This window comes from Trachurus japonicus, unplaced genomic scaffold (genome assembly GCF_045865225.1).
Source record: "Trachurus japonicus isolate A0001 unplaced genomic scaffold, Traja_1.0 AP029860.1".
Taxonomy (NCBI): Eukaryota; Metazoa; Chordata; class Actinopteri; order Carangiformes; family Carangidae; genus Trachurus; species Trachurus japonicus.
In genome coordinates, this window is record NW_028219993.1 from 13,072 (window position 1) to 25,637 (window position 12,566).

General features: G+C 44.7%; 1 protein-coding gene across 1 annotated transcript in view; it reads left to right on the forward strand.

The window, feature by feature from the left end:
- Positions 1-1,128: 1,128 nt before the first annotated feature.
- The window catches only part of LOC146960890 (uncharacterized), a 33,200-nt gene continuing 21,762 nt past the window's right edge, over positions 1,129-12,566 (forward strand). Inside the window, exons 1-7 of the mRNA XM_085771963.1 lie at positions 1,129-1,210; positions 1,646-1,765; positions 3,379-3,572; positions 4,303-6,244; positions 8,306-8,479; positions 9,890-10,060; positions 10,172-11,251. Coding sequence (XP_085628089.1) covers positions 1,143-1,210; positions 1,646-1,765; positions 3,379-3,572; positions 4,303-6,244; positions 8,306-8,479; positions 9,890-10,060; positions 10,172-11,251 — 3,749 coding nt within the window. The 5' untranslated portion in view covers positions 1,129-1,142. The remainder of the gene's footprint in view (positions 1,211-1,645; positions 1,766-3,378; positions 3,573-4,302; positions 6,245-8,305; positions 8,480-9,889; positions 10,061-10,171; positions 11,252-12,566) is intronic.

Below are 12,566 nucleotides of genomic sequence, written 5' to 3' on the forward strand. Positions count from 1 at the left end.
GGTCGGCAACCTGTAGCATTAAAAGAGCCGTTTGGGCCCTTTCTCACCATATTAAAACCCACTCGGAGCCACAAAACTATTTGACCACTATATGCATGAAAAAAAAACAAGTGCGTCACACCGTATGCGCGCCGCTACGGCGTCGCTTTGGGTTGTGAGCGCGCATGAGGCGCGTCTCTGCGTGCAAAAGACGTTACATCTGAACGGCCCGCCATGCACATACACACATGCTTTAATCAAAGAGGTGGCCAAAATCAGCGAGGCGGCCGCCTTTGGCTCAAGAAAACTCTACATTATTTGTAGGGTCAGCTGCAGAATATTCTCTTTCATTAATAAGGGCAACCCCCCCAGAAAGCCAGTTTGTATAATGTCTATTTTGGTGTTTCCGTGGCGTACAGCAACCAACCCTCAACCTGAATATGAAACACAATACATCAGTTCAGGGTCCGATATAGAAACCTATATTAAAAAAAAATAATACATGTATTTCTCTCAGCTGGTTAATGTGATTTCTGCCCCTGAACTTCAATGCACAGAGTATCCATATCAAGGTTGTAAGATTCACTTTGAGCACTCATCTGTGAGACGGAGCTATGTTTATTTTTGATGTAGTTCATGGTGGAAAAAACCTGACATGATTGATCGACAAAATATTAAAACAAGTTTTATTTTAATGTCACAATAGCACCTCAATGTCCAAAGAAATAACTATTACAACAACAAAAAACCTAAATTACCATTATTTATTTATTTATTTATTTTCCAAAACGAGCTCCCCCTTTCTGGGAGCCACAGCAGAGGTGTGTGTGTGGAGCAGGAGGAGCCAGATTGAAGTGAAAGTGTTTAGGTGAGTTCACTAGTTCAGACGCCATTTTAAGACAGTCAGACTTGGAGCAGACGGAGGGAAACTGAGGTCAGAGTTAGGTGAGTGTTGACACAACTTTATCATTAATATTATAGTCATTATTGAAGTGTTAGAGTATGAGTCAGTCTGTCCCTGTGGACTGTAGAAGGAAGAAGAGTCACAGTGTCCACACAGACACACTGAGAGAAAAGGAGAAAAAAACAGGAAGTGAGGAGCTGAATTGTTGTGTTAACAGGTTAACATGGAGGAAGATGGAGCAGATTCCGTGTCTGTGTCTATGAAGAGTGACTGGTCCAATAATCTACCACCAGACTTCAGTCATGAACCTGGACTATCAGAGTCAAAGTAAGAGAGCTGCTACAATGTGAATGTACAAACTGTCTCTGGGTCAGAGTCCAGAGTGTTGAGCTGTATCAACTGGAACAGGAAATAACATGAGTTTTAACAGTTTCACATCGTCAATAGGAGCCAGTGAGCTTATTTTTACATAGTAGCACATAAATACAGATACTGAAATAATGACAAATAGTTATTATGGAAAATTGTAATTTATTATTATCCCATGTTTGAGTAAAGTGCTGTTTACACTGCGTTGAACAGGCTCAAGACATGTTCAAGTCAGCAAGCATGATAATGTTTACTGCAACAGATCCAAGACCTAAACCTAACAACAACAATGTAATTCCAGAGATAGTTTTTAGAAACAGTGATGACTTACAGATGCAGTTAACATCCACAAAATGTGCATTCCTCAATTTTGTTTTTTGAACACGTTTGCAGAGGTCAGAACCACCGACTGAGAGCAGAGTCTCCAGGATCCATCTGTCAGTCTGTGAAGAGTGACTGGTCCAATAATCTACCACCAGACTTCAGTCGTGAACCTGGACCCTTAGAGTCACAGTAAGAGACGGTTTCTACTGTAAACTGAGCTGAAGATGATTCGGTCATTAGACTCACGTTAAAGAAACAGAGAGAAACCAGGAACCAGATCCATTAAACTCTGAAGGTTCACAACAAAACTCAGAGACAGAAACACACACACACACACACACACTTCATCAGATTTTCTAAGTGTCCTCATGTTACTGTGTCATCAGCCTCAGTGTGAACGTTGGTGCATCAACAAGAGCCCAATCAAACCTCCAGTTTCCACAGATAGATTCAGACACGCCCACAATCAGCTGATCTCATGTCAACACCTGTGTGAGCTCCACCTGTCTGTAGAGCTGTCAGTGGACAGAAGGACAGAGAAGAAACACAGTGTCTCCATGCTGGAGGAGACACTTTAATGAGCCATACATCAGAGGTTACAGTAGAGATTAAAGCAGCAGATACATAGAGACTTTTATTTTGAAAAGTCAAGAACCAGAGAGTTGTAAGAGCACAATAGTAAATTTAAAGAGCAGTGATCAAGGTTTCCTGCCGTCTCTGACTGCCTGAGCTTCTACACAATGTTCATGTGGAGCTTTGTTCACAACAGTGAACACAACATTTAGTGTGAGCTCAGGTGGAGCAGCTGAAGCTTCTGTCATTAGCTTCAGTCTCCTTATATATATATATATATATATTCATTAGAACGACACAGCAGCGTCTGGATGATGAGTTCATTAGTTAGCTCCCTGTGTACCACAGAATCGGTTTTAAGCTTTTGTTATTTGTTTTTAAATGCATGAACAACCTTGCTCCACCTTATACATCTGATCTGCCTCAGCCTTACTGCACACCCCGTTCCCTAAAATCAGCCAACCAGCTGTTGCTGACATTCCCTAAAACAAGGCTGAAGCTCAGAGGTGACAGGGCATTTGCCGCTGCTGCACCCAGGCTTTGGAATGAGCTGCCTTTGAATGTCAGACAGGCCTCCTCGCTTCCTGTTTTTAAATCTCTTTTAAAAACGCACGTTTACTCCCTCGCTTTTAACTCGGCCTTAATTTGTTGTCTGTCATTCCCTAAAAGCACTCGCAGTGAGCTGGTTTGAAGTGACTTTGTGATTATGTCTCTATCCCTTTTACCTTAATCCTAAATCTAAACCTATGTCTCAATGTAAAGCACTTTGGCTTCCCTTGTGGTTTTTAAATGAGCTATATAAGTAAAGTTGATTGATTGATTAAAGCAACAACATAACAAAAAGTAGATAGGACTCAATCAAATCCATGATCAGTGTCGGAAAAAGTCACAGAAACGTTCACAGGAAAACACAACGAACAGCTTCTGAATCATTTCAGACATTTGGAGTAAAACCCAGATGAGACGACACAGAACTAAAGAGACTCAACCTAACAGGAATTTTGTTTTAGAGTCAAGATTTAAGCTTAACAGATGAACAGAGACAGAACCCAGACCAGTTCAGGACCAGGTTTTCATTCAGCTCGTCTCTCTCCACTCTTTTTTTCTACTTTCCCTCTGTCTGTTTCTCTGCTTACTGAAGCCCCCCCCCCTTAAGGTTGTTAACCAATCAGAGCTCAGATGTGGAGCAGTGACTGTGACATGTTAGTGACACAGAAATATCTTCACAGGAGGAAGAAAAGTGGTGTCTCTGTGGACGAGCAGCTGTCCTGCTGTGGTCTCTGTCAGGACGTCCTGAAGGATCCAGTCTCCACCAGCTGTGGACACTGGTTCTGCAGACAGTGCTTCACCTCAGACTGGGACCAGTCTGGTTCTTCAGGACCCCCCTCCTGTCCCAAGTGTGGAAAAAGACCCAGAAGTAGAGGTGAGCTGCAGACAGCCAATCAGAGCAGCTGTGTACATTTTTGTACAGAGCCCCAAGGCAGCGCTGCTCCTCTGCCCAACATGCACAGGAAGCTTCACTTTTCATTCACTAATGCTACTGCCACAATTGTTAGATTTCATCAATGAGACCAACATTTATCTCCTGAAAATAATTTAACCAGCCGGCAGTAAACCTCTAAAAACCTGCGGGTAAGTCAATTAGCGATCGGTTTGCCTCCAGGGAGGAGGACGTAGGCTCGTCAGCTGAGCAGCTCTGCAGACCGGCCACGGCCTCTGTGATGTCCCGGTCATTGCTCCACAGGTGGAGCTTTACGTCTTAGAAAAACATTGGAGCAAACTTTAAAACAGCCGTCATTTGGATAAACTGGAGTGGTCGTATATTTGGGATCTAACAGTTATTTTCTCGCATGAAAAAATATTAAAACTTTACACACAAGGAGGGCAAATGACGTTGTTGTTGTTGTTGCTGCTATGCAGGATTCTGATTGGCTAACGTGGGCTTGAGCTTCTCGCTACACTGCCATCTGCAGGTTTGGCATGCTCTTGACATCATATATACACGGTTTAGTGTAAACGAAAACTTTTCTGAAAACGAAGTGGTGTGCACGCAGTTATTTTTGTAAACAGAGAGGGCGAAATGTTTATGAAAATAGCCAGGCACGTGTAAACGTAGTCTGACTCTGTCTCTTCTCTCTCAGCAGATCCAGCAGATCCAGCAGATCGTGGTCTGCAGAAGGTTTTAGATCAACATAAGATCAGTCTGAGGAGCAGATGTGAACGAGTTAATGAAGGAGCTGAGGCAACAGGAAGTGGAACAGGAAGTGAAACCCTCCTCAACAGGATCTACACTGAGCTCTACATCACAGAGGGACAGAGTGAAGAGGTTAATACCCAACATGAGGTGAGACAGCTGGAGACAACGTCCAAGAAGAAGACCCTCCATGACACTCCAATCAAGTGCAACGACATCTTTAAAGACTTAACTGACCAACGGAGAAACAATGTCTCTACAGTCTCACCTGTCCAACAGAGGGACAGTGTCTTTAAAAACGTTTCTGTCAAAAAGAGACACAATTTCTCTAAATATTTGCATCTCCAACAGAGACACAACGTCTCTGCTCAGCAGAAACCCATCAGAGTGGTTCTGACCAACGGTGTCGCTGGCGTTGGAAAAACCTTCTTGGTGCAGAAGTTCACTCTGGACTGGGCAGAGGGCTTGGAGAACCAGGATGTCAGTCTGCTGGTTCTGCTTTCGTTCAGGGAGCTGAACCTGATCAGAGATCAGCGGTTGAGTCTTCTCAGGCTGCTCCATGTTTTCCATCCAACATTACAGGAGGTCACAGCAGAGCAGCTGTCTGTCTGTAAACTTCTCTTCATCTTTGACGGCCTGGATGAAAGCCGACTGCCACTGGACTTCAACAACAGGGAGGTTGTGTCTGACGTCACAAAGAAGTCATCAGTCAACGTGCTGTTGACAAACCTCATTCGGGGGAATCTGCTTCCCTCGGCTCTGGTCTGGATCACCTCCAGACCTGCAGCAGCCAATCAGATCCCTCCTACATGTGTTGACAGGGTAACAGAGGTCCGAGGCTTCACTGACGCCCAGATAGAGGAGTACTTCAGGAGGAGGTCCAGTGATGTAGATCTGTCCAGAAGAATCATCTCATACATCAAGACATCCAGGACCCTCCACATCATGTGTCAAGTCCCGGTCTTCTGCTGGATCAGTGCTACAGTTCTGGAGCACATGTTGACCACAGACCAGAGAGGAGAGCTGCCCAAGACCATGACTGACCTGTTCTCACACTTCCTGCTGGTCCAGACAAAGAGGAAGAAGAGCAAGTATAGTGAAGGACATGAGACGAGTCCACAGGAGCTGACGGAGGCCGACAGGGAAGTTCTCCTGAAGCTGGGGAAGCTGGCGTTTGAACAGCTGGAGAAAGGAAACATCATGTTCTACCAAGAAGACCTGGAGCAGTGTGGTCTAGATGTAACAGAGGCCTTGGTGAACTCAGGACTCTGTACTGAGATCTTCAAAAGAGAGAGTGTGATCTTCCAGAAAACAGTCTACTGCTTTGTTCATCTGAGTGTTCAGGAGTTTCTGGCTGCAGTCTACATGTTCCACTGCTTTACCAACAGGAACACAAAGGTCCTGGAGAACTTCCTGGGAGGACAACATGGTGCTTTAACCCTGGATGACCTCCTGAAGAGAGCCATGGAGAAATCCCTCAGCAGTGAAAATGGTCACCTGGACCTGTTTGTTCGCTTCCTTCATGGCCTCTCTCTGGAGTCCAACCAGAAGCTGTTAGGAGGTCTGCTGGGTCAGACAGACAACAGTCCACAAACCATCCAGAAAATCATCAACAACCTGAAGGAAATGAAGAGTGATAAAGTCTCTCCTGACAGAAGTATTAACATCTTCCACTGTCTGACAGAGATGAATGACCAGTCAGTTCATGAGGAGATCCAACAGTTCATGAAGTCAGAGAACAGATCAGAGAAGAAACTCTCTGAGATCCAGTGTTCAGCTCTGGCCTACATGCTGCAGATGTCAGAGCAGGTTCTGGATGAGTTGGACCTGGATGAGTACAACACATCACATCAGGGACGACTGAGACTGATCCCAGCTGTGAGGAACTGCAGGAATGCTCGGTGAGTCCAGACATGATCAGTAGTCCTGCCATTAAGCTGGCCTGCTCTCCCTGCCTTCCCTCCCACCAGAAGCTGCCTTCATTAACTCTTGTTAACATTTCCACGTTTCCCACATTCTCTGTTATAAACTATAAATTGTTTTCTTGTCTGTACCTAAACAACATCTATTGCACGTCTGTCCGTCCTGGGTGAGGGATCCCTCCTGTGTTTCTCACCCTAAGGTTTCTCCAATTTTTTCCCTGTTAACAGGGTTAACTGAGTTTTTCCTCAGTCGATGTGAGGGCAGAGGATGTTGTTATGCCATGTAAAGCCCTTTGAGACAAACAGTTTGTAAAAACGGGCTATAAAAAAAAAGAAAAAGTCACACGCACATCCGTGCCAAAAATTTAGGGCAGGTGCTGAGCCAAAGAAGTCCAAGAATTAAAAAGAATGTTGGAAGGCTCTTACACCGCAGGGCTCCAAAGTGCAGTCCATTTATTATCAGGAAAAATTTAACGTTTCGAGCAACTGCTCTTCGTCAGACATACAGAATCCACATAGACGCCATCTTAAGTATCATGTAGTCATGTGACAACTAGAAACCAGGAAGCATAACGGTACATACACAAAACCTAACATTTAACATGGAAAAATGTAAACATGTAAATGTAAAAACGGGCTATACAAATAAAAATCCCTTGCCATGCCATGCCATGCCTTCCCTAGTTTAGTGAAGCTCAGATAAACATAGTTTTCATTTATTTTCAATGTTCTTGGAGCCTGTCTACACAATTTAAAGCTCCTAAGTTGATGAAGTAAACTCTGTGACTTGGTCGCAAATTTCAAGACAATACTCCATCAGGTCTCTTTATGTACCTCTGCCAAGCGCCTCACACACACAGGCACACACAGACACACATACTTGCAGGTGTACACACACAAAGTAGCCATAAACGCACCCACAAACGACGTACCATATCCCTAGCAACCGGAGACTCCAAAACGATCTCACCTCTCTCTCTCTCACCATGAAACACACTCTTCTTGTGTGTGTCTGCGTGTGTGGAGGGAGGGAGGGGGGTTGATAGAAGTGAAAAGAGGGAGCTGACAGTGTATCGTCTTGAAATTCGACCAAGTCGCGGAGTTTACTTTCACTTTTTTCCGAAGTGTATGAGTGGTGATTGGCTGCTCCTTCTGCTCCCTCTACCTGAGCTACCCTCTCGATTTCAGCTAATTCAATTACAGGCTGTAGGTGGAGCCAGAGGAGGATTTTGTCCTAAATTAGCTACCCATTTAAAGCGACAACGAGGAGTTTCTATTTGGTTATTAAAAAGTCTGTCGTGATATATTGCTTAAATAATTGTTACCAACTGACGCTTTGATGTGAACAGTTCAGCAAGTGGAAGGCATGAAGGCATGAAGTTACAGATGAGATGACATATTTACATTTTAAACAATCAAATGTATTTTTTCATCTTTTACATTTTCAAAATGACAGAAAAGGGCCTGCAGCAAAGGTTTGGCCAATAGCCACCTGCATAGTTAGTAGTAGCCCCCTCCTTTGGACACTATCACAGCCTGTAAACAACTTAAAGTATCGGCAAGCTCAAGTCTCCTGGGTTTCCCATTCTTTTGCAGGCTGCAGCTTTGTTTCCCCTTTTTCATTCTAAAACTATAGAAAACTAAAATAATACACTGATGTTGCTTATAATATTGCAAAAGAGTGTTTCATGGTTTACTTTATGCCTTTTGGAGATCATTTCATCTTCCACTTGTTGAACTGTTCACATTACAGTAACAGAACTTTTTACCAGGGGGTGCACACCACTGTATTTATTTTTTAATTTTAATTTTAATTTTGACTTTCTAGTTTTATTCAAACCAGAAACTGATTACAGCAGCTGCTTTCTAGCTTTTCTTGAAATTCGGTAGATGCCCAGATCAACACCAAACATGTAGTTTCTGCAAATTCTGTTTCTCCAAGTTGTCAGTCGCTGCCTTCTCCTCCTTCCTGCCGGTCTTCACAGCCTAGAATATGACACGTCCACTATTGACATGACATTTTATTTTCTCTCTTCACAGACTTGCTGGTTGTCGACTCTCAGAGAGTCACTGTGAAGTCGTGGCCTCAGCTCTGAAGTCCAGCCCCTCCCACCTGACAGAACTGGACCTGAGTCAAAACGACCTGGAGGATTCAGCAGTGAAGGTTGTGTGTGCTGGACTGGAGAGTCCAAACTGTAGACTGGAGACTCTGAGGTGAGTTCACTCAGTATGTTTAGATGACACTTGAAAAAAACAAATTATTGCCTTAATCCGACTATAACTGGACAACTGAAGTGCATGTAAACACCTTAGTCCGAATGAAATCGGAGTTGTAGAACTCCAATTAAGACACCCAGATAATGCGATTGGAATTCGACTTTCTCCGGCAGTATATACGCCTTAATCAGAGTTTAACTGGACAACATGTGCGCATGCTCCACACCCCCGCACTGGCGTAAGACCCCGGAACAAAAACATCCAAGAAAGCCAGTCCAGAAGCTGTTGTTGTAGCGTTACAGCGTTCTTGTCTGCCTCTTGAAATCACCACGACCACGAGGGATGAACAAAGCTGTACAATTAACCATTTTGTTGCTCGAAAATTCCGGTCTGCCGTCTGGCTAATAGGTCAACCGTAGAAGGAGCCGTATTAACCCGCTGAAACAACGCATATCAGCACCTGGTGTTGAGGAGGAGGACACGTTCCCATCAGTTATTATATTTTCTCAGTTGCATGTAAACTGGGACAAGGACAGAAGTCTGATTAGACGCCAAAATCAAATTTTGAGCATAGCTCGATTAAGCTGTGCATGTAAATGTACTGACTGACTGGACCTGTTGGACTTTGTCTCCACTTTCCTTCACTTGTCCAGGTGGAGCTGGTAGAGTTTAAGAGGCGGAATCACTACATCTGTTCGAAGCAGCAGCAGCTTCTCATGAATATTAATGAGCTGTTTTCTCTCTGTGTATGTGACTGTTTTGTTTTTTTAAGCACTTAAATTATAGCATTTTTTCAGGTTACAGAACAATTAACATTTTACAGCAAATTAACCACGCCCAACCCCCCTCACAAAACAGAAACAAATTAAATATACAGTGTGTAGATGCACACTCATTCATATAGATATACCCTAAATAGAAACATCTGCAACTCATATACTCACGCACACACATTCACATACATGTACAGTATGCCCACAAACACACACACACATCCACATCAACAGAATAAACTGCCATCAGCCATCAGTGTTAAAAAGCTCTGGCATCTGACTATAGGATAGTACATTGTTCTTCTGGGGCTGTTGTTGCAAAAATGGCAGTCACAGGACCAGGGTCTACATTGACACCATATGAGCTTCAAATATTTCTGTCCAGAATCTGTTCAGAGACCTGCACAACCAAAACATGTGACCCACCATAGCTGGATTGTGGCTGAATCTTGGGCATTCAGGATTAGTGTTGTATGTGACTGTTTAACCTGCTTCCTGTTGCTTCAGCTGTTTGATTTTCACTTTCTAAACTTGTTCTTTCTGAAGCCTCTTCAGCTCTGAACAAATGATGAAACATTCAACGCTGTCAACAAGGAACTTTGTCCTCAACTCACTTCTTTTATTCTTTATTCAGACTGAGCTGCATTTTGTCAGAGATCAGCTGTTCTTCTCTGGTCTCAGCTCTGAAGTCCAACCCCTCCCACCTGAAACACCTGGACCTGAGCATCAACGACCTGCAGGATTCAATAGTGAAGGATCTGAGTGGTTTTCTGGAGAGTCCAGACTGTATACTGGAGACTCTGAGGTAAGTTCACTGACTGTTACTGCTGTAGATCTTAGATCTTTGATCCACAACTGAACCTGACACCTCCAGACCTGCAGCAGCCAATCAGATCTCTCCTACATGTGTTGACAGGGTAACAGAGGTCCGAGGCTTCACTGACGCCCAGATAGAGGAGTACTTCAGGAGGAGGTCCAGTGATGAAGATCTGTCCAGAAGAATCATCTCACACATCAAGACGTCCAGGACCCTCCACATCATGTGTCAAGTCCCGGTCTTCTGCTGGATCAGTGCTACAGTTCTGGAGCACATGTTGACCACAGACCAGAGAGGAGAGCTGCCCAAGACCACGACTGACCTGTTCTCACACTTCCTGCTGGTCCAGACAAAGAGGAAGAAGAACAAGTACGGTGAAGGACATGAGACGAGTCCACAGGAGCTGATGGAGGCCGACAGGGTAGTTCTCCTGAAGCTGGGGAGGCTGGCGTTTGAACAGCTGGAGAAAGGAAACATCATGTTCTACCAAGAAGACCTGGAGCAGTGTGGTCTGGATGTTACAGAGGCCTTGGTGAACTCAGGACTCTGTACTGAGATCTTCAAAAGAGAGAGTGTGATCTTCCAGAAAACAGTCTACTGCTTTGTTCATCTTAGTGTTCAGGAGTTTCTGGCTGCAGTCTACATGTTCCACTGCTTTACCAACAGAAAGACACAGATGTTGATGAACTTCTTGGGAGGACAACATGATGCTTTATCCCTGGATGTTTTCCTTAAGAGAGCCATGGAGAAATCCCTCAGCAGTGAAAATGGTCACCTGGACCTGTTTGTTCGCTTCCTTCATGGCCTCTCTCTGGAGTCCAACCAGAAGCTGTTAGGAGGTCTGCTGGGTCAGACAGACAACAGTCCACAAACCATCCAGAAAATCATCAACAACCTGAAGGAGATGAACAGTGACGAAATCTCTCCTGACAGAAGCATCAACATCTTCCACTGTCTGACAGAGATGAACGACCAGTCAGTTCATGAGGAGATCCAACAGTTCCTGGAGTCAGAGAACAGATCAAATAAGTTTCTCTCTGTGATCCAGTGCTCAGCTCTGGCCTACATGCTGCAGATGTCAGAGCAGGTTCTGGACGAGTTTGACCTGGAGGAGTACAACACATCAGATCAGGGACGATGGAGACTGATGCCAGCTGTGAGGAACTGCAGAAAGGCTCGGTGAGTTCAGACACGATCATTATAATTATTGATCAGTAGTTTAGTGAAGCTCAGATAAACATAGTTTTCATTTATTTTCGTTGTTCTTAGAGCCTGTCTACACAAATATGTATTTAATGAATCTGCATAAGTATTTTATCGTTTCGGCGTTTAATCCAGACAGAAGCGGCATTTGAGAACGGTATTTTTTTGGAAACAAGTCCCAGAGTGGGAAAACTTCTTCTTCTTCTTCTCCAGCTTCACCACAAATTTCTCCCTAACACTTCTCTGTTGTGTTTATGTGTGGCAGTGCTAAAGCGCCACACACAGGCCTGGTGGATGTAGCGTTTTCAGTGAATCCGTGTACTACACAGATATTTCTGGAAATGATGCCGTGTTTACAGAGATTTTTTTTTAAACACCCAAAAATGACTGTTTTGGGTGAAGCTCAGTTTTCGTGTTGATAAGGCCTTAGTTCAACTTTTTGGCACCCATGGTCAAAATTTCTGTTAAAACAATAGTTCACCCAAAATTCAAATTGCACTCATTATCTACTCACCCTCATGTCGACTAAGGGCTGGGAGAATTTTCAGAGTTATCCGTGGCTTCTCTGAGTTACAGGGGGTCTCGGCGTAGCAGTGCATTTCATTGGTTTTACTTTGAAAAGATTCCCCCGCACCGGCGCCGACCTCATGACAAACTCCATCCACTACCACCTCAGTCACAGCACACAGCAGAGTGACTGATCTGTCTTTCTGTTTCCCCCTTTTTTTTGTTTTTTTTTGTTGTGAATTAATTAATTAATGCTCGTCTCCGGCCGTGTTGGGTCCGAGATTCAACAAGCCGGTCGGGGTCGGGTTTTACCGTTATACCGGCACAGCAGTATGCTCATTTATCACCAATAAACACAGTAGATGAGGGTGAGTGACTGAGCTGAGGCTGTGTGACGGGTGGGGGGGGGTCCGCGGCGTGGAGCGGTGCGGGACTCTGACTGCAGCGGGGACTATCATGTCTCTGCTCCGTGACACTGCTGTGAGACTGACCGCCGGTGAGCGCTGTGACACGGTGCCGGCAGTGTTGCCAACTCCTCAGTAAGCAAAGTCGCTATTGGCTGTCGTAAAAGTCGCTAAAAGTCGCTAAATGACGTCGTTATCTCAGCGCGGGGGGGGGGGCGGGGGGGGGGTGGGGGCGGCAGCGGCCAGCGGCGCTCTTTATGTCTGTGGCGTGGAGCAGTGCGTCTCTGAATGCAGCGGAGGCAGCTCCGTGACACTACTGTGTGTAGGCTGAATACCTGTGAGCGCCGCTGCTCGTTGAAAACAGCTGTGATAACGTGATT